General features: G+C 49.7%; 1 protein-coding gene across 1 annotated transcript in view; it reads left to right on the top strand.

Moving 5' to 3' along the window:
- The first annotated feature begins 5,585 nt into the window (after window positions 1–5,585).
- The window catches only part of FAM78B (family with sequence similarity 78, member B), an 89,399-nt gene continuing 73,166 nt past the window's right edge, over window positions 5,586–21,818 (top strand). The window contains exon 1 of the mRNA XM_012657748.1: window positions 5,586–6,400. Within this exon, the coding sequence (XP_012513202.1) occupies window positions 6,138–6,400 (263 nt within the window). The 5' untranslated portion in view covers window positions 5,586–6,137. The remainder of the gene's footprint in view (window positions 6,401–21,818) is intronic.

The raw sequence follows: 21,818 nt of genomic DNA, 5'->3' as shown, positions 1-21,818 counted from the left end.
CCAGGCACTGTGTTTAGAATTGAGGACACAAAATCAAATAATACACACAAATTCAAGACTATGATAATGTATCAACCAGAGAGTCATGTAAATAAATTGTATGTTTTTAAAGTGTGAGTGCTATGAGCAAGGTAAGAACTGCATGTTAATATCTTATACTCAGGATCTCTAATCGCCATCATAATACCAGGCACCAAGAAAAGTCTCAATGATATTTCTGGAAGAAAGTAAGGGGGGAGGGGAAGAAAGGGATAGAAAGGGGAGAAGGAGGGATTGCACTAAGCTATAATTCCTAAAATGACAACTCAAACAAGATGTGTTCATTGGTGACTTTGCTACGTTTTCACTTGAAAATATAGATATCCTAAGATCAAGATCACTGCAGCCCCCAACCCACCAAACTCTCCTCATGTGATTCACTTTGACAACAGTATTGTCATTCTTTAAGCTATTAGCCTAGAAATCTTGGATTTATCCTTGATTCTTCTTTCCACTTCGATCTTTCTTCATAAAGATCTGTTATGAAATCCTGTTATTTTGTTCATTCACGTGTCCCTTACTCAGTGCCCACAATATATTCTGACCAGTTTAGGGGTGGGAAAGATCATTTACAGTGGAAGTGCTCACAGACTTTCTCATGGGAGCCAGGGGGTATTTGTGTGTGGTCAGACAGAGGTTTGAATCCTGGCGCAGCCACTTACTGGAGCTGACCTTGGGAACATTTCTTACTCTTTGCCACTGTACCCTTATCTGTAAAAAAAAAGATGATGACATTTCCTCACAGACTTGTGTAAGGAATAAATGAGACACACATGATTATTATTATAATTGTCATGGAACAGGGTGGGGATTGAACATGCAACCAGAAGACAAGGCGTAGCCATCAGAGCAGAAAAGGACGGAGGCCAGTTGAGGGACTGGTGAGTCATTTGCTTGGGCCGAGGCCCAGGTGGGCAGGAAGTAGAGGGGAAAAACGGCTCAAAAGGCCAGTTGGTTGGGATCCCATCATGGAGCACTTCAATATCAACCTGAGGGATTTGTGATGAATTTGATGATAACAAGAAAACATGATCAGAATATGCTCTGACTTGATACGTTAGATGAAGTGGCAAAGATGGAGAGGAGGAGCCCAAGATGGTTCTGACCATTAAAACTGGCCTTCAGCCAGAAACCCAGTAGTTGGGAGAAGACACTGGCTTGCAGGAAGAGAGGTACCAACTCACTGAGATGGAAGAGATGGTGGTACATCCAAATGAAAACATCTAGCAGATAAATGGGTGTGCTGGCTTTGAGTTCAGTCTGCTGGGCTGGCAGGACAAACTTAGAAGATCTCCATGAAAAATAAGAGTTAAAACATGGGTAAAAACCCAGAAGGAGTTCAGGTAGGGGAGGAGAGACCCTTAGGAAATACTACCCTGGGAGATGAGAAAGTAAGAGGAGTTGGAGAAGCAAAGAGGAGAATCAGAATTTGTAGAATCATGGGATTAAAAGAAGAAAAGAATATCAAATCCTGCAGAGAAATGAAGAAACAGACTTTGAATGTGGCAGAGACAGGCCCAGAGGACCTTCAACACAACAGCTGAGGAACCAGGGCATCCTTCTTCCTAATGTCCACAGCCTAATATGATGCAAGGCCAGTGGGAAAAGCTTGGTAAATATTAGCTACTTAAAACACAGTGGCTGCCACATCTTGGACTGAATGACCTTCACAAAGCACCTGGGTCTATTGCCATGGTCCACTCCACGTTGAGCTTCTCAGCCTGTCCTAGAGGAGAAATTAGTAACTCTGGCTATGAAGTGGTAGTTGGAGAGTTCACAACCAAAAAGGTTAATCCTCTACTCTTGAACCTAAGGATTCATTTAACTTCTTGTCTATCTTTGGGCCTTCTAAGTTAGCTAGAAATCCATCTCTGTTTTTAACAGCTCCAGAGGCACTTCCTCAACAACTTTTGGTAATCTGTTTCTGTTTCTTGCCAAGGGCAACTAGAAAATAGGCCCTTGTGACCCAGAATTTCTAAAAAGCTCACTTGACAAATTGAGTAATGAGTCAATCAAGTGGAAAAATAAAGTCAGAGATCGCCCTGCTTCTGGAAGGACCAAATGCAGGGTCATTTGCAGCTAAGAGAGGAGATTGTAAAGAAGGCCCAGAGGCCAGCATCCTGGAGAGTGTGCTGTAGGGCTCTAACCCGGGGAACTGAGGAGCTCTGTCATGCCCAAGAACATCAAAAGCTCGAAGTACAAAGGATCATTTGTACTGTGCCCTGAGAACAAACTCCAATGAAGTTATTCACAAGGAATGATTGTCGTCAAGGTCTTGTCATTGGAGTTTTTCCATGTCTTAGTGCCTAGAACTGATAACCCTTGAGATTGTGTATAGCGCTCAAAGACAAAGGGCATCACTCAACATCGAGGAGGCACATTGGGAAAAAAAAGTGGGAGGAAAAAGAGGCACAGTGCAGAAAGAGTTAGCATGAAGACATATGCTTATTGTAGGTAATGAGACAGAGCTTCTAGGGGAGGTATGGGAAATGATGTTTTATCAGATTTTCAAGAACACTTTTAGTCATTCAAACATTTATGAAGCAGCTCCTAGGGCAGGATGGCACATTCCCTTGAGGAGGGAACAGCCTATTGGAGGAGACAAGTGTGAGCAAACAACTGTGAAACAGCATGGAAGGTGTTAATAGGGGCAGGGGAGATTTACTATGAGGAAACAGAAAGAGAAACTTAAAAAAGCAGCACAGAGAAACTGTTGCACTTCTGGGGGACTTCATTTGAGTTACATGCATTGGTATTTGCAGACTGAATATTCATGAATAATTGTCTCCAGTGAGTGATCTGAAAGGTCCCTGTCATGATGTAGTTTGCCAAGACACAAATTTGGATGGGCTGCTAGGAGGCCAGAATGTACCTGCCAGCCACTTAGCTAGTGGATGGACCATACTCAACACCTGCCATTTGTGTCCCAGTACAGCTTAGCTCTTTTCTTCTCATTGACATCTGCACAGTAATTCTCATACTGTGATTAATTATTTTCTTTACAGAAAAAAATATGAAAAATATGGAATTAATAAGGTAAAGATGTAAGATAATGAAGTAAAGAGTTTATTTTAATGGCAAAATTTATTAAAATAGCTTCAGAAATTACCTTGTCCCCATATTTATAGAACCATTAAGAGTCTGAAAGGATTTCTTACATTTTTCACTTTACTGCACTTTATGGTGGAAATTATATGCCATGATGACATTCATGATTTTGGAGAATCACCAAGGTCATGGATGAACCTTTTGAGAATGTCAAGGGTCCAAGTCTGTGAATAACATTATATTTTATTGGCACTCTACTGGATCTAACATGGTCTTATTTGAAGTCTGAAAAATAAGACATATTCTCCCTTACATGATTTTCCTATAATTGAAGGATGGCTACCATTCCCCTTCACTGTCTATGAAGGTTTAACATGTGTCACCAGAAGACAAAGAAGATACCTATCCACAAAACTACAGCCTGATAAGTAAACTAATTCTCCAACTGAATGCTTTCCTTTTGGTCTATTTTCTGGAACCTAATAACCCCTGAAACCTAAACTTTGACCCCCTCCCTAAAACACCCTCCAAGCGCCTTAAACTTAACATCACTTCACCCACAACCGCAGTGTGTTTCCATTTCTGTCTGCTTGTTCTGAACACATGTATTCGATCACCGAAGCGGGAAAACTCAGAGTTGGCCTCCTAGACCTTCTCCCCAACATCTAATCAGTTACCAAGTAAATCGATTTACCTCCTAAATGACTCTCAAATGCAGCCAGGCCTCTCCAGCCCCACCGCACTGCTCCAGCTCAAGGCCAAATCATCTGTCATCACAATGATCCTGAAACCCTGCCGGCTCTGTCTTCTAGATTGATATAGAATAGTTTTTCTCAAAGTCAAGTCCTGTCTTCATCAGCTTCCTCTGAAGATTAAGACATGGTCCTATTAACAAGGGATTTTTGGACTGTGATTCCGATGCCCATGGCACATAACACTTTGAGAAATGTCTTGCCTGTGAGCTGTTTCTCCCTCAGAAAATGCTGAGTTCTCTCTTATCTCTATGCATTTTGCATTTGTCAGACTCTGGTCCCTTTCACCCTACTCAGTGAGCCTCTGTCAATCCCTTGGGATCGAATTCAAATATTACTGCCTCGGCAAGCCCATGTGTAAATCTCTCAGTGGCTCTACTATCCGGCCTTCCATGGCACTGGATAAAAATCCCTATCAAAGCATGTGTCCTGTTGTGTCATGCTGCAGTTTACTGGAACAACCTATTAACAGGTTTATCTTCTCCAGCGATCCATGTGCTTACTCTCACTCAACTTTGAATCCCTAGTACCTAGCACTAGGTTCCTCCCAGGCAGTCAGTGTTTGCTGAATAAAAGGACCAGTGACCGAAGTCTGTGGCTGCATGATAAAATGAGAAAGGCATGTCATAAAAGGGAAAAAAACTGCCTTTTTGTTAACTATAAAGTGAACCAAGGTGTTAAAAAAGTTAAAACGAAAATGAAGAGCGCTTTTAAATTTTTAAATTACTCATCACATCTGTCCCAGCTAAAGACTAACTCTAGCAGCCTCCTGTGGCCTGTTAGTCAAGAGCATTTCACACTTGGGCGCCAGATCCAGCAAATGTTCAATGATCATGGAAGAAATACTTAAAAAGAAGCGTTTGTCTTTGAAAATACAAATGTAAGAAGATGCCCAGTGAAAGCATCTGCTAAATGTTTTTCCTGTTTGGCACATTAGATTGCAAAATCAGACACATGACACTGGTTACACTGTACACAATGTCCAACATCGTGCCAGAACTCTGGCGTTTTGGTGACCCGATGTTAGAGTAAGGTGAGATTCTTCAGGTGCCCTTACTACATACACAGTGGTGGAAAGAAGAGCTTCCAGAACAAACGTGGTCAGGGAAAGAGGTATATCCACTGCACTTAGTAACACCGCTAGAGCCCACACTTCAGCCTTCCTGAAGACAGGATACTAGGGGAGCTCAAGCCCAAATTTAATCTAACAAACTAGATTATAAATGACGACCGATCTCAGCTAAAGCTGCTCCCCTAATCCTTCGGCTGCCCCAAAGACTAACTCCCCGATCCGCTACCGGGCTGCTGGGCTCCCACCGGACTCTGGACAGCGCCGCGCCCTTCTGGGCCCCACCCACCCCACTGCGCGGCCCGTCCCAGCACCCCACCCCCACCCACGGGCGCCACCTACCCGTGCCCCGCCCCGCCCTGGCCCCACGTGCCGGGCCCCACCCCGGCGCTCGCGGCCCTTTAAACACCCCCACCCTTACACATTGCCCCCCCACGCGGACGGCAGCCGGAGAGGGACAAAACTCATGGCGTACAGCCAGTTTCCTCCGCGGAGCACGTTCCAGGCAGCCCCAGCCGGCGGGGCGCTCCAGCCGGGGCCACAGCCCCCTGGCGCCCCCCAAGGTCCGAGCTGCCTGGCCGAGGAGTGTCGCCGCGGTCTGGCTACGGGGCGGGGCCGGCGGGAGCGCCGGTCTCCGCGGCCGCCTCTGCCTCCGCCTGCAGCTCGGGCGGCCCGCTCGCCCGCCGCTGGGTGCGCTGCACGCGGGGGGCAGCCGCGGTGCAGAGGTTCATGCGGCGGCGGCGGCGGCGGCGGCTGCTGCTGCTGCCGCCGCGGAGGCAGATAGACCGGGCGCTGCCGCTGCCGCCGCCGCCCTCCCCCGGCTCCATGCCGCCGCCGCCGCCGCCGCCTCCTCCTCTCCGGCGAGGGGCGGGGGGCTCCGGCCCGGGGTGGGCACCACTCCTCGTAGCGCCGCTCCCCTCCCTGCCCTCCGCCCGGGCGCTGGAACCGGCGAGGGCACCCGCCACCTCCTAGGAGCGCACACTCCGTGCGCCCTGCCGGAGCGAGGGGGCGGGCGTGGGCGGGCGTCGGGGCAGCGGGGACCCCGCGCGGCGGCAAGAGGAGGGGGCTTCCCCGAGGATGCCCAGCAGCCGCTCCCCGCTCCTAGGCACGAGCTGAGCCGGACCGGGAGCGAGCGGCGCGTAGCCATGCCGGCGTGACGGGCGCCCCCGGCTGCCCGCGCGGGCCCCCGCGCTGCCCCACGCCGCGCCGCGCCGGCGCCGGGCGGCAGGATGGGCTGTATCCAAAGCATCACCTGCAAGGCGCGGATCCGGCGCGAGAACATCGTGGTGTACGATGTGTGCGCCACCATCGACCAGTGCCCCACGCGCATCGAGGAGACCTCGCCCATCGTCCTGCGCTACAAGACCCCCTACTTCAAAGCCTCAGCCCGCGTGGTCATGCCCCCCATCCCCCGCCACGAGACCTGGGTGGTGGGCTGGATCCAGGCGTGCAACCAGATGGAGTTCTTCAACACCTACAGCGACCTGGGCATGTAAGCGACCCACCGCGCGGCGCCGGAGCGGGGTCCCGGCCCCCGTCTCTGCTCTCCACCCTGACCCCCACCCCACAGCTCTTTCTTACCAATGTCCCCATCCTCTTTCTAAACCTTGCTCCCGCCTCCTCTCCCACCTCCCTCCTCCCTGCGCTTTTGTTTCAGTCACTGGGCGGGTGTAGGGAGGCTCCTCGCGAAGGCATTTTCTCGTGGTTTGCTTCTGAGTCCCCAGAAACGGGAGGAGAACGGTGCGGAGCGGGAAGAACGCGACAAGGAGGGTTCGAGAGGCGGAGGTGGGGGTGGCTGGCGAGTGCCCTGGGAGTTTGAGGGCGCCGTCTGTGCTTTGTGGGGCTTTCCGGGAAGAGTTTGGGGGGAACCGTAGAGGAGTGGAGTGGAGTGCCGGGGGCGCATGGGCTGTGCCGCGCGTCCTTTGGAGAAACCGGAGTGGGCTTGGAAGAGAAGGTCCCGGGCATCTGAGCAGGAGTTGGTGGTTCAGCCCTTGCCCCCTCGACTGTTGAATCCAAGCCCTTGTCCCCCAGGCCAGGGAGGCCAGAGGCATTTCTGTCTGGAGCCGCAACCCCGGCAGAGCTGCCTGTCTGGCTCCGCGCCCCCTTGGACCAGTTCTGGTAGGAGCTGGAAGGCACCGGGCGCGTCCCGGCCAAGCAGGGAGGATGGCCTCGTGCGAGCGGTGTCCAGCTGGCGTGGCGCGGGGTGTTTCTTATGCTCAAGGAAGGGATGGGTCTTTTGTCTGTCTAGGGTCCTTACTTTTCAAAAGTTTCCTAATCGCGGCGCTGGAAGGGATTCCCGGGCGCCCACCGCCGAATCTTGTTGGCGAGCTGGGAGCTCTCCAACTTCTTTCAGCAGCGCCGGTTGGTGCGCGCCTGGTTTGGCGGCTGCGGCGGAGACCCAGGATCGCCGCGGTTCCTTGGCCGCCAGGGGCCGACTGTTTGCCCCCGAACCGCAGGCTGCGGGCGGGCGGTCGCGTCCGGGACTTTTTTATTTGCTAAATTTTCATAACTCCCTGTCCGCCTCCTTTCAGAACAAGACTCTGAGTAGTTGGCAACTAAAATGGCTAAAAGGTTTGGGGCCTGCATTCTACCTGCTTACAATGTAGGTCTAGAACACCCTAATTATCCCGCAGCCTATAGGGAAACCCTTTTTCTGGAATTCAGCCTCATTTCATTTATTAATCTAAAACTCTAGAGCTCCCAAGGTTCACCTATTTAATATGGATATGAGGTGGGGGAGTTCCCATTTTAAAAGGTCAAGCCATCTTTTTAGCAGCAGTTTGCAGGCTTTTTATTGCACTCTGAGAGCATGTAAATTAACACTAGTCATAGGCGCTAAAAGAAATTTTGACAGGCCGTTTTGTTTCTTTTTTCCTCCCAAAGACTTTGCACTTTTCTCTTTAAGTATAAAGGCTCAATGCTGGAGAAAGCTCATTCCTAGTGAAGAAATGTGAGGACCGATTTCCAATATGCCTCTGCACACTGTGTTCTCCTCTTTCTGGAAGATAGCTAAATGTGAAAAATAGAGGATATATTATTTTGGGTGAATCATGCCATTTAAAAACAGACACACCCTCAAAAGAATGATTATATCTGAACACGTGTCTTTTAAAACTTCTTTTTTTTTATTAAACTTATTATTTCCAACCAAGTCAGGGAAAGCCACAGACAGGGCAAGGGCCCTCCCTCTCATTCCCTGGCCTCCCCCTGATGACGGTGGGTAATCTTGCTGGAGACAGTAGCTGCTCTCCCTGAAGCCTGGGGTCCCTGAAAGGGCAGTTGCACTGAGAGTCACTGAGCGGTGGCAGCCTCACTTTTCCCAAAACTGCACAGTGGGGCTCTCTGTTGCCTCAGATCTCTTGTAAATCAGTAAATCAAAAGTATACATATATAAAATCATTCTTTCCATAAAATATAAAATGTACTTGACCTTAGGAGAAGTTGCGTTAAGATATGAACAGACATGGGAGTTGAACTTCCGTGAATCTATGGGAGGGTGTGCCCACTTACAACCAACTTTGATGAGCATGAACCAGCAACAGTATTTCTGACCCTTCCCCACCGCTAAATCCTTGCATTGGGGATGTGGAAAGAGGTTTTGTTTTTAAACTGCTACTGGTTTTCATGTTGTTGATGCAGGGGAACAAAGATAGTCTCCAAGAAATCATGAAGCATATTATTATAGATCTGTGTCCAGAGTCTACCTGTCTCTTCATGGTCGCAGGATTGCTATATATTTAAGGCCACTTTGGAGCCCAGATTTGATTGAATCAATTTCCACACATGTTTACTCCCTGAAAACTTTGCCAGTGTAAACTTTTTAGTGGGAATTCATATTGCATGAAAGTCACTGCAATCTATTAGTTATTATGTCTACTTTAGCCACTACCTCAAGTGGAAAAAATACCATAGGCTGAATTTTCATGCCCGTGCAATATTCTGTCACACGAACCATCATGTGGTGAAAGCGTTTGGGTTTGAAAGCTGCCTTTTCAGTATCTTTAAAAGGGCTGTGCCAGAGCACATCCACAGCTTAAAATGGCAATAAACCTCTATCTACAGGATTAAAAGAAAACATGAGCTTTTGTGGTTTAAATTTGAAACATTTCCAAGAAGGGATAGGCTTCTAAAAGAGCATTTGAAATAGTTGATGGGCGTGAGGACCAGAGCTTAATTTGAACTCAAACTCAGTAACTTGGCACTTCTCAGATGATATTGTAGAATCCAGGCTGGTGGATACCTGTGGCACCTATTTACTTCTCGTTTGGCCCTGGTAAATCCTGCTCGTGCAGCCTTGAACAGACTGCGGCAAATCTTTATCCTTCAGGGAGCAAGGGCCCCTGGCTTTTCTCAGCCAACATGTCAATAAACAAATATTTACCAAAGTTCCTCTGATGTATAGGCACTACCAAAGACAACAGAGGAATATGCAGGCAGTCTCGCCGCTGCTCACTGTAGGACCCATATGGATACACGCAGAAAAAGCCAGTGCCCCTCAGCAGTGTGGGAGAAATGCCTGAGAGAGAGCTGGGTGACTCGGCAGGGTTTTCTAGAGATGAATGGACTCAAGCCAGACTCTGAAGGATGGTGAGCATTCAGCTAGGCAAGGAGGAGGGACTAATTCCAAAGGGAAACCAGAAAATATGTGGAAGTAGGAAAACATAAGGTGTTTTAAGGGTACATACGCAGGCTGGAGTGGAATGTTCAAGGAGAACAGTAGGAGATGAGGTCTGAAAGGTAGTTTGGGATCTGTTGGGTGGGCCTAGGATAACACAGTCTAGAAAAGAGAAGGTTAAAGTCAGATCTTCTTGACCAGGCAGAGGGTGTCAGGAGGCTCTCCGTACCTCCTTCTTCATACCTTTCGGGGTATGTAGGAGCTTTCCAATAGAGGCAGAAGACTTTCATGATTGAACAGTTTTGAATGCTGGAACACCACACCGGAGAGGTTTCCTGAGTAAGGTGTGAACAAGGAATGGGGCTCTTGTGCCAGGGTTGAATGAGGTGAAGCCCAGGTCGAGGGGAAGCTGGTACTAGCTAGAGGCCCTTCCCGTTCTCTAAGTCCATGTGCACCGTCTTGCAGAGCTGTAAGGGAACGCTCCATGGTCAGCCTAGGGTGATAGTGTGGGAGTCATCTCAAATGCCAATTTGGAAAACTTTGGCCTGGGTGAGACTTTAGGGGGTTACAGCTCACTCCTCTCCTTGAGGAGACAGCTCCTGCTTGTCTCTGTATTCCCCCTTCACAGCCAAGGTTATTGAGGATTTGACTCCACCCACCCACCTGTTGCCTGTTCAGTGCAATCCCAGCTGGTTTCTATTCTTTCTGAAACTGCTCTTGCTAAGTCTGTCTGTGATATCCGTGTTGTCAAATCGAGCAGACACTTTTGAGAGACTCTCACCTTTTCAACAATATTCCACATAGTGCTCTGTCTCGAATCACTCCCATCTTTTAGCTTCCATGCTATTTTTCCAGCTGTTTCTTTTCTCACCTCAAAGTACAGTTCATCAGGACATTTTTCTTCTCATTTTGTACTTCCCCCGGGTAAGTTCATCCATGCCAGTAGCAGGAGATGCTCTCTGTGATACATAACCAACTCCAGTCTAGGTGTGTGTGTGTCTCTGCACAGTTTCCAGGTAGCCATCTAAAAGACATCTCAACTTGAGGTATCCAAACCTGAACTCTTGATCTCCATTACAACTCCCATCCGAAATCTGCACCTCTGCCATTCCTCCCCGACTTAGTAAATAACACCTCCACTCCCTGCGTTGCTCAGAGTAAAACATCTGTGTGTCACCCTGTGTATTTCCCCACACATCCAGTCCATCGTCAAATCCTACTCATCCCATCTCTAAGATTTATCTGTAATCCAGCCACCATGCTCTATGTCCACTGCTACCGTGTTAGGACATGTCACCAGCAGTTGTCACCTGCCCCTGCAGAAGCTTTTTCACTAAACTTGCCACCTCCGTTCTTGCCCTCCCTCCAGTCTGTTTTCCCCACAGCAGCCAGAATGATATATTTAAAAAGTAGATGCTATCACTTCCCTGTTTAACTTTCTATCACAATTAGGATACAATTCAAAAATCTCTTCCCACTCTCTGAATTTCTATTCTTAAGCCATGCCAGCCTTCTTCCAGCTTTTCAAAGGAACCAACTTTATCCCAACTCAGAACTTTTCCATATGCTGCTCTCCATTTGAAATGCTTTTCCTGCCTACCCTGTTCTAGCTAATCCCTACGCCTCATTCAGGTCACAGCCATTACCTCCTCTGAGAGGCCACCCCTGATTTCACAGTTTGTATTGGGATCCTCCTGTTCTTCTCTTTCGCGGTGCCCTGTTCTTGTACTTACGCAGTTAATAAGAATACAGTTGTTCACTTAACTTCTGACTTGTCTGCTAGAATGTAAATTCCAGGAAAGCAGATGTATTCATTCTGTTCTCTATGAACAGTGCATGGCCCATAGCAAATGTTCAATAAGCACTTTTTACAAAATAAATAAATGTGCCATTTTTCTGACCTCGAATAATCTGTGTCTCTTTACAAATCGTGTCTCTTCAAAATTAGCTTTTCATATTAAGCCTAAGCCTAACCTCACAAAGCTCTGGAACTCCAGACAGTCCGGCGGAGTTGCTTGTACTAACTTATACAGTTTAGCTGCACCGTGCTTGTGTGTCATTTTGTCCTGATCCTCAGCACAGGGCTTGTCTCTGTCATTTCCTCTGTCTCCTGGTGGTGTAGTGAACACACCTGGAGTAGTGTTCAGCAGACACTGAAGCCTCACTGTGACGTCACCTACACACCTGCCTACAGTAAAGTGGCGTCGGGCGTGCGCCCCAGGAGACATAATGTAGGAACCTCACTGTAGCACAGTTGCACCTGCACCACTAACTGGTGAATCCCACAGGTCTTGCAGAAGAGACGGCTTAAAGGCCTTGTCTGGCAGAGTCATTTCCCCAAGCTAGAGCTCCCCTTTTCGTTACCAGGTACATGCTGCTGCATGTCCAGTGTGGCTTTAAGTGTGGCCTCACTGGACATAGAGATGTGTCCTTTAGGCATTTTGCTCTTGAGGACCAGATCATCCCATCTGTCCAGAAAGCCTGATGAGTCTCCAGGCCGTTTGCCCAATCAGTACCCATCCCCCCATTCCCATTGCATCCATCAGGAGGGTCACGATCTGGAAGTGGCCAGAGCTGCTGCTCACCAGAAACACAAGAGACCCCAGTCTAGACTATCAGATGGGAAAGCAGGATCCAGTTCCTTTATTAAAGTCCTGAATGCCCTTGAAGGAGAGATGGCCTAACCCTTTGCCTCTAATCTCCTCCATCTCTGCAGAAGAGGAGCAGCAGAGGATTAACCAGTCTTATCAGGGAAGCATTAAGCTCACTGGAGATAAAGCACAACTCTGGAGATGGAGGGGGGTGGAGAGATAGGAGAGGAAACAAATGATTAGGGAAAGAAGTAGAAGGGGAGAAACAAACGGGGAGTTAACAAATGTGGCTTGTGTAGCCTGGGATGCTAATCTGCTGGATGATTGGGGAAAGCAGGGACAGGAGATGAGCCGCGAGGGCCCTGGGCTGCCACGTGTCAGTGACCTTCCCGAGGCAGCAGGAGCAAATGCTGTCTTTGGGGCCAGGTCTGCAGAGGTGTCACATGCCAGGTTAAGGATGAAGATTGGCAGTTGATAAGGAAATGCAAAGACTGGTGTAGGATATAAGACCCCAAATATCCCCCTTTCCCTCTCCTTTGTGCTGCCCCCTGATCTCATCTGAGCCTCCCAGCCGTCACAGGAGCTGGGTACCAAAATCATGCTGATCTCACTGATGGGGAAACTGGCTCAGGGCTTCCGTGACTTGCCCGAGGCCATACATGTAAGTGGCCAAACTGGGACTGTAAGCCATGTCTTCTGACCTGTGTCCTGGCTTCCTGTGTACTGCCACACCTTGACCTGTGGTGGGGACCAATCAGCCCTCCATATCAGCACCAGAAAAGCTAGTATTAGTAGTTATGGCTGCTGTAATCACGCATGGAGCTCTTTTCCTCAAAGCTTCTTGTGCGGAAGTCTAGGGGTGCCCAAAGGCCCCAAGTAGGTGATTTTGTAGCTTCCTTCTTAGCAGCCTCCTGCTTCCCTTGGCCACTCTACCCCACTGATGAGAAAAGTTGTCACAGATAACAGAGGGGCCACGATTCCTGATGTTGTATTAACACTAAACAGGCCACAGGAAGTGGCTGTAATTTATAAGTTAGTTATTAGGGCCTCCTGTGAGAAGAGAAATAGCAGGAAATTAGTAAAAGGGCACTCTGGTGAACCTCACAGAGGCAGAGCCCTTACCAGGAGGGGTTGGAGGCTGCGCCCCAACAGCAGAGAGGCTCACGGTGTGGGATCTGCCTCCGCGTGGGTAGAGTCATGGGACAGTCCAAACCCACGTGGTATTTAAGGACGGTTCTAGAGTCGCTGCTGTTGTTAGGGGCATTAGGAAAGCGGGGTGTGAGTGTGTCTGTGTTGGGAGAGTTGTCCACATGAAGGGGGGCCTGGTGTCTTGGAGATGCTCCTCGGTAGGGAAAGGGAAAGAAGAATAAAATACCACAAATTCAACGTCTGTGTGCCTGGCACCGTGCTGGGTGCTTTCCATACGTGACCTCATTGAAAGAATTTCTCCTCTTGCGAGGTTCAGGGAGGTTCAGGAACTAGCCCAGGGTGTCCCGACCAGCAAGTAGCCAGGCCTGGAGTCGAGCCCGTGTCCTCTGACTCCTCTGTTTCTAATAGACCGCCTTACCTTGCAGGAAGGAGACTGTCTGAACTTGCTCTGCAAAATATTGATAATAACAATGGACCTAGCTTTATCGTTTTTTTTTTTTTTTTATTTGTCTACTTCCTCACTTTTTTGGAAACTAAGTTGCTCTGAGATAATGTGCATGCACCTCTGTGAATTCCCCCTGGGAATGGCATGAGCGATTAGCCGTAAGAGCCACATCTTTGTAAGAGGCCCGGAGCAAAGATGGCAGGAAACAAGCTCCATTCGTGCTGGGGGGCTCATTCCCTGGGAGTAGGGGCACCATTCTCAGCAACCAGGGGCCACAAGCTGGCTGGTCTGGGCTGCAGGGTTTAGCCCTGTGCCTGCGCCTCCGGAAGCTTTCCTGTGGGCCCTAACGGGTAGCCCTAGGCCCTGGCACACAGCCACCCAGACCACCCAGGTACTGCTTGTGGAGCTCTGTCCATCCCTCATGCCCTCCAGACAATTACTGTTTGGGTGGGTGACTAGGAAGAGGAGAAAGAGGATTCCCTTCTGGTGGTAGAAGGGACCCCTGGCTCTGCCATCAGCTCATTGGACGTACCTCTGGCTCCCAGGAGTTTGTGCGCTATTCCTTTTATCAAGGCCCCCTCAGGCCATCGTCGGCTTGGCCGACCCTGCTCCCTCCTTAGGTTCTGGGATACAAGCCAGTTGGAACTGTTCACTGTGCCGGTTGAAGATCTAGCTGCTGGCTCCCCAGCACAGGGGTTTGAGTCAGAAGACCTGGGTTCCAGTGCCTGCTGTGTGGCCTTTGGCAGGTCCCTTAACAATTCAGTGTTCAGTTTGCCTGTACATAAATGGGCAATAATAGGATCTGTCCTGTCTCCTTCACAGAGGTTAGGAATCAAGTGAAATGGAAAATGGGAAGGGGCTCTCCAAACTGTAATGTGCTGTGTCCATGTTATTTTATTCTTCCAGAGCATGTCCGTTATTGTTACTAGAGGGCGACTCGAGAGCAGCCTTAAGGAGCAGAGAGGTGTGGTAGTGGCCTTGCAGCTTCCCCGGGCAGAGCAGCATTCAGACTCTGGAGGGGGACTCTTGACACGTCAGCCACCACTTAGAGCTGGAGGACAGGAGAAAGGCTGGCATTGTACCTCTGGAGCCAGGGCTGTTTTCCGCTCATACTCAGAGGAAGGTGATAGAGACCCCTCCATCCCACCCAGAAGTCACCCTCCCAGCTCTGCTCCACGCTGTGGACTCTGGGCAGCATTCAGGTCCCCAGCTGTTCCCTAATCCCTGGGCATGATGCCCGCAGCTTAGCCACATCCCTGTGGGGACTGCCCGCCCACTCCTGAGCCCTCCCTTGGTGACAGTATCAGCTGGGCTCAGGGAAGGGGCTACAGCTGGCCCAAGCCAAGGACTGGAGGGTGGGGCACGGCGAGAGCATGTGAGCCATGCTGTCCGTGCTCAGGAAGGTTGCGGAGTTTCCAGCTTGGGTGGACAGATGAGATCAACATCCGAAACATTTATGTCTACAACTGTTTTTAATATGCTTTGTTCTTTCCAAGTCCCTTTCTTGATTTTGTCTCTTTGTAAGGGGACCTCACATAATTAATCTCACAATAATCATGAAACATATTTAGGGTGACAGTTTTTCCCATTTTAGATAAGCAAGCTGAGGTCCAAAGAGATTAAGTCATGTGCTCAAGGTCATGCTGGCAAGCACAGAATCAGGCTGCTGCCCAGGCCTCCCACCTCCTGCCCCAGTGCCCTCCTGCGCCAAGTCCACAGTCAACCAACGAGGGACAGGAGTTGGGGACAAGAGAGATACCATCCTCAGAGCCATGTGCATTGGGCATCTCTGGGTCAGCCAGCGTGTGGGCACTTCTAGTTGGCTTCTGAAGATAAGAGAGAGAAGACTGGACCATCTAAATGTGTTCAACAAATGCAAAGAGAAATTTTCGGACTGTGAGATTTGAACAAAATAAATAAGGCCGTGTGCCATCTGATGGTGCGTCAGTGGGGTCACTGTGACGGGCCTGCCTGGGAAAGCCGCTGGCTCCTGCTCCTGGGCCCTGACCTTTCAGAGCTGGCTCGTGACCTGTGTCAAGCCAAGGTGCTCGGAGGCTGTCAGAGGCCTGGCTAATGGGAAGCAGTAAATCAGCATCCCCCGTCCCCAGTTTCTGCAGTGTCCTAGCGGGGCAGGCAGGGCGGGCAGGCCAGGGTGTCTGGGGCATGCATGGTGGCAGGGACAGGGTTTGGCAAGCCCAGGAACTGCCAGAAACAGGCAAATTAAATATTGCTTTGCCTGGGACATGTGGGGAGGGAGAGGCTTGAAGGGAATCAGATGTGCTCATTCTGTTAGAGCAGGGTCTTACCTTCCCTTTCTTTCCCCTCCTGACAGCCCACCCCACCGCCGAACTCCATTCCAAATGGCAGCCTCCACGCCTGAGCTGGGCAAACCAATTCAAGAACAGGTTTTTTTTTTAAAATGACTTCACTATTCGAGAATCTGTTTCAAACTTCCATGCACCATCTTCACATTCTTTAGGGGGGATGAGAAATTCCTGCCACAAAACTAAACCCCAAACCCCTGTCAAAGATACTTTCTTGGCCTTTGGGACCAAGAAGCCTGTCTTTTGCTGGGACACCCATACACTTTGAGTGGTGGGCAGGTATCTGCTTATCATCTGTCTCCCCATGAAATCGTAGGCAAGGTACTCAGTAACAATAACGACAACTATTTGTTGAACACTTAACTAGTGCCAGATGCCTCAGATGCACTGTCTATGAAGTAGGTACCACCATTATTTTCCTCATATTAGAGGTGCTGAAACTGAGGCCTAAAGAGGCTGGGTCACATGCCCAGCATTGCCTAGCTAATTAGTGACAGGGCCGGATTTGGAAACCAGTTCACTGCCAGTCGGTTAACAAGCACGAACTGAACTGCTGCTTGGTTCACTCAGCTGATGAGACCAGGGTTTGGAATCAGACTAAAGGGACCATCCCGGCTCCTGAGTCAGTGCTCTTTGCCCTTCCAGCTACCTTGCAAGTGACTGCTACTAGCCACCAGTCCCAGCAGGGTCTAGATTACAGAGTAGAGAAACAGCCAGAAAAACGCAAGTGGCAGGTCAGCAGAAGCATCCCTGACTCATGGGGCGTTAGGACAGTGCAGGAAATCATCTCGCCCGACTGCTCCTTTCACAGATGGGCTGCTGAAGCCCAGACAGGGCCCGTGCCACAGGCCAGTGAGAGTAGAACCGGGATTCAGGCCCGTGGGCCTTTACTCCATGAGTCAAGGCTGGAGGCAGCCCTAGCCCCCGTAGTCTGTAAAGCAGTCATCAGTGGTGACCCGCTCCTATTTTTCCATGACTGCTCCCTCCCACCTTGTTTCCTGAGGGTCCAGATCTTTAGGCAGAGACGGCCATCTGCCCAAGAGAGGAAGTGGCACAGGGCACAGGAGGAACCTGTCCCTGGGCAGCACACAGAGGAACTCAAATCAGCTGAAGAGATGTCTACATGCTTGCCAGGAGCAGAGAGACCAGCCTATTTCCAGCGTCCACACTGCAGTGATTAGCAAGCAAGAAAGGAGAGGGGCTCCCCAGAGATACCCGTCACAGATGGCAAGAGATGGGAGGGCTTGACAGCCCAAGGGAGGAGGGAGGCATGGAGGAATTGAGATTCAGCCCGGATTCCCAACAACCCAGGATTCCTTTTCTCCACCCCGCAGTCCCCTCCCCCCACCCTGGACCAGGTGCTGATGGCATGCACTGGCCTCCTGGCTCCCTGCCCATAGACAGGCAGGGTATCTTCCTGGCTTCTGGCAGCTCCAGAAGAAAGAAGATGGAAGTCGTGTCAAAGATGACAGACTGTGAGGGGGCCAGGGGCCCTCCCCTGACAACAGGGCTCAGCTGGGAGGCCTCTGTGGCGCAGAACAGATGGGGGAAGTCTGAGAGGGATATCCTAGCAGGCTGGAGACTCTGTCTGTGTTGTGGCTTTTAGTTGGGTTTCACTCAGTTCATTTTTTGTTGTTGCTTTGTTTTGTTGAGGCATCTTCACATAGGGGCATGATCTAAATGTGCTCCGCTTACTCTAGAGAGTAAGGAGAGTGGAGTGGGAGGAGGTGAGGGTGTGAGGAGCAGAGGAGAGCCGGTCCAGCCCACCCCACCTTTTGCTTTGCCGTTGTTGGGATCTAAGGGGGATATAGAGGAAGGATTGCAGAGGGGATGAGTGTGCACCTCAGAGCAACCTGTCACCTCTGCCTGCCTGGCTGACTCCAAAGCTGTAGTCTTTGTACCACTCCAGGCTGCCTCTCACAAGGACTCTGGAAATCCAGGGCTATGTCAGGTAGTCCATCTCCTTCTTGCATAGTCCTCTTCCAGCCTGGCCCTCCCTCTCAAAACTTGCACTGGGACCCAGCTCCTGCCTTCCCTGGAGGCCTCCCTGGAAGAGGAGGCACCCTTGGGTCTCCTGGACTACTTGGACCCCCTACTGTTGTTCCACCTGCCTGGTGCAGCCTGTTCCAGTCTTGTAACTCTCGGGTCTCCTGCCTGTCTGATCAGCCCTGCTGCCTGATTCTTCCATATTTGTTTCTGGGCTCCTGCCTGCTTTTGTTGAGACTGACTCCTTGTACTGTCTCTGTGTCCATCCCAATGTCTGCCTGTCTAGGTTCTGACCCTCTTTTCTTAAGCCAGTCACTCTTTCAAGCTGCGGGGCCTTAGCCAGATGCCTGTGCCCAGACCGCTGTTTCCCTGGGTCCTCTGACTTCTGATTGGCTCCCTGTCTTGGGCTCACCCTCTCCCTCTGACATTGGAGAGGCTAATACGGAGGGAGCCACAGCTGGAGGAGCAACGCTGTCCTTCCCCCTAGGAGCAGAATCGCCCATGCTGTTCCTGGAGCCTGTGGGCCACTCCGTCCCCGACATGCCCTCCACACCCGGCTGGGCTTCTGCTTTCATCTCATGAGTGGGTTTCCAAAAGCTGTGGGCTGACACAGTTGAGACCAAAGTTTTGAGGACTTCCCCACAGCAGGTGGGGTTTGGAATCCAGAGAGGGTGCAGGGAAAAGGGAAATTGATTCAGCAAGCACCCAGGGCCAGCTCATTCGCAGCAAGGACATAACAAAGAGAAGGAACAGGAAAGAAGTTTAAGAGCATGGGTTACTGCCCTTGTTGTCTTGGTAACCATCAGAAAGATTAGAAAGACCTGGTTGTCAAGAGTTGACCCTAAGACGTAGAAAAGAAGACAGTTAATGGGGTGCAGACTGGGCCAAGGGCAGCCATGACAGGCCTAGTTCCTATACCACAAGGGCTGACAAACTTCTTGACCTTTTGTCCTGCCCTGTCCTGCCAGTGTGGAGCTGGGAAGCCCAGGTGAGGCTGGTAGCTGCTCTCATCCCTGTCCCTGATACCAAGAACAGCCACCACCATAATCTTTCTGCTGCAGAGCTCCCTGAGACGATGCGTCTAGTTGGGCGGCTGAGCTGAGTGGCCTTAGCTAAGAGGTTCTGGAGAGGAAAGAGAGGGAAGGAGCTAGGAACACCAAAGTGGCCCTCCCACAGCCAGGGTAGGCCTCCTCCACTGGCCAGTGCCTGGGCTTCCGGGGTGTCTCTGAGAGAGGTTGTCTTTCCAGAACCTGAATCCCACAGAGAATCTCGACCATTTTAGTACTTGTGGGGTTGCTTAATCAATTGAAAAGACTTTCAGAGAGGGAACTGTTGCATAATCAGAACTAGAGTTGGACGTAGAAGAAAGTTGAGTGCTAGGGGTCATGGTGCAGATTTAGGAAGGATTTAGCCTCCTTTGGGGCTACAAGGCCCTCAAAGTTGAATGGAAGGGGAGAATAGCATTTGTCCACATGACAAAGTTTTTGTGGAATCCCAATCTATTGACCTTTAACCTTGGGGTCTGTGCATAGTTACTTTTTCATGAAGCAGCTAATTTTCTTTAGCCAAACGGTTGAATAGTTGAGTGGGTCTGGCACTTGAAGCAGAAACAGTCCCTACTGGGGATTGTTTATTAACACCTGGAGCCTAAGATGTTTTCTTCTCCACTTACAAAGGGCTACGGTTTCTGCAGTTTTTATCAACAACTTCAGACTCCAGATTGAGGAGTCCTAGCCCAGGTACCCCCACAATTGGACAAGCTGTCACTGCCTAGCCAAGAAGAACAGGGTGCTTCTGGACCAGAGGGCAGGAATGTTTAGATCTTCATCCTGAGAGGGAAATTGGATGCCGAGAGGTTTTTTTTCAAGATTTACCTTCACCATCTGGTGCTTCCTGAAATGTCTGGTCATCAGAATTAGAATCTAGAGTTACACCTTAGTGTAACTGCTGAACTGCTGAGCTCGACGGATCCTCCTGCCTCAGCCTGCGGAGTAGCTGGGACAACAGGCACGCCACCACGCCCAGCTAATTTTTTTATTTTTTGTAGAGACGGGGTATTGCTATACTGCCCAGGCTGGTCTCAAACTCCTGACCTCAAGCAATCTTCCCACCTCAGCCTCCCAAAGTACTGGGATTACAGGTGTGAGCCACTTCACCCAGCCAAGAATGTGTATTTCTTATGTCCATAAGATAAAGCTTGCTGATTGCATTATACAAATGTTCTATATTTTTGATAATTTTTATCTGTTTTATCAATTATTGAGACAATCTGTTGAAATCTCTCTATGCTAGTGTGTTCTTGACTCCTTTTGCAGTTCTTTCAATTTTTGTTTTACTCATTTTTAGGCTAAGCCTGCTTATCTCTTAAGTTTTTGTTTTCCTCTTCATTTTTGACCCCTAGGAATTTATTTTGCCAACTCAATCATGCACTCAAGAAGAAATTGGCAATGGAGGGGTTTTCTAAGATATTTAGTCTATTATGAGTTGTTTACTAGATTCTTCCGGTCCTCAATTATAGACAAAAGTAAGCTTTTAATGGCTATTTTTTTCTGGTTTGAATGAATGTCTTTCAAAGCAAGCTGCCTGTCTAGGCAAGGTTCTTTGATAAAAAGAACTGAGGTTTCTCAGCACTCTGCTGTCAGCGGTGAAGAGGGGTGCCACGGCAGTGTGAGGCTTTGGGTCTAAGGCCAAGGACAAGAGAGCCCAGCAAGTCACCCCACTGGGCACTGGGCACAGCCAACTGGGGCATACGCTGCCTCAGCAGACACAGTTTCTCTGAGCTGTCGTAAGGGACTAATGCTGAATGACTATGGCATTTGTCACCACCTGTACACACTCCAGGCCCCTGAGTCTGCCTTGGCAAGCCAGAATGCTCTGCCGGAGGTGAAGCTGCATTCCTAAGATGCCTTGAGCCCCCCGGAAGCACAGCCATCCTCAGTATCCCCTGCAGCATCAGAGAGTCAGAAGTTGCTTGCTCCAGGTTTCCCTGCACCTGTTCCCTGGCCTCCCCCCCGGGGCTTGTTTTGCACTGGCATTTGGCTTCTGGCAGGCAGTAAGCTTGTCTGCTTCCTTCTCTTCCAGATGGCTCTGAGAAGGACCAGCAGAGGGGGGGAGATGGGAGGGGACCAGGAGGCAAGGCATCTGCCATTTGCAAGGTGCAGCCAGGGACCCCTGAGAAGGCACGCATGCCTAGTGTCACCCCGCACTCAGCAGGCTGACACTCCCCAGGGATGCGGGTGAGACGTGGGCATTCCCTGTGATTAGCTGCTCTGGGATGTGGAGATCTCAGTGTGGTAAGAGCCATATAAACCTTGAGTCTGATGAAGAAGCCTTGGCTGGAACTCCAGCATTCACAAAAATGCTTTCATGCACGGCACTTCCGTAGGGCCTCGCACTCACTCTTAGAGATAATATTATTGTTCTCCACGTGACAAGAGAGAAAACCAGGGCTCAGTAAGCTGTACTGTTTTTGGCAAGTTTACACAGTTAGGAAGTGGCCACACCATCCATCCCATTTCAAATCGATGCTCCCCTTAGTAGCTGATAGTGGAAGAAGAAAGTGATAGAACTTTAGAAGCTTAAGATCCCAGTCTGGCTCCTTTATTTTACAGGTGAGAAAACAGAGGTAAAAAGAGGTAAAGGGAACTGCACAAGGTCATACAAGAAGATGAGATCCTCAAAGGATAGAGTTTATTTTAAAATGTTTGGTTTTTGTAACATTTAAATTCAACGAACTTAATTTTTTGAACCTTCACCACTTCTCTGAGAAACGTACTCTATGACGGGATGACGGTGTACAG

Source organism: Propithecus coquereli, unplaced genomic scaffold (genome assembly GCF_000956105.1).
Source record: "Propithecus coquereli isolate 6110/MARCELLA unplaced genomic scaffold, Pcoq_1.0 Scaffold56, whole genome shotgun sequence".
In the NCBI taxonomy this organism is placed as follows: Eukaryota; Metazoa; Chordata; class Mammalia; order Primates; family Indriidae; genus Propithecus; species Propithecus coquereli.
Note: the sequence above shows the minus strand (reverse complement) of the source record. Positions and strands in the feature narration are given on the sequence as shown.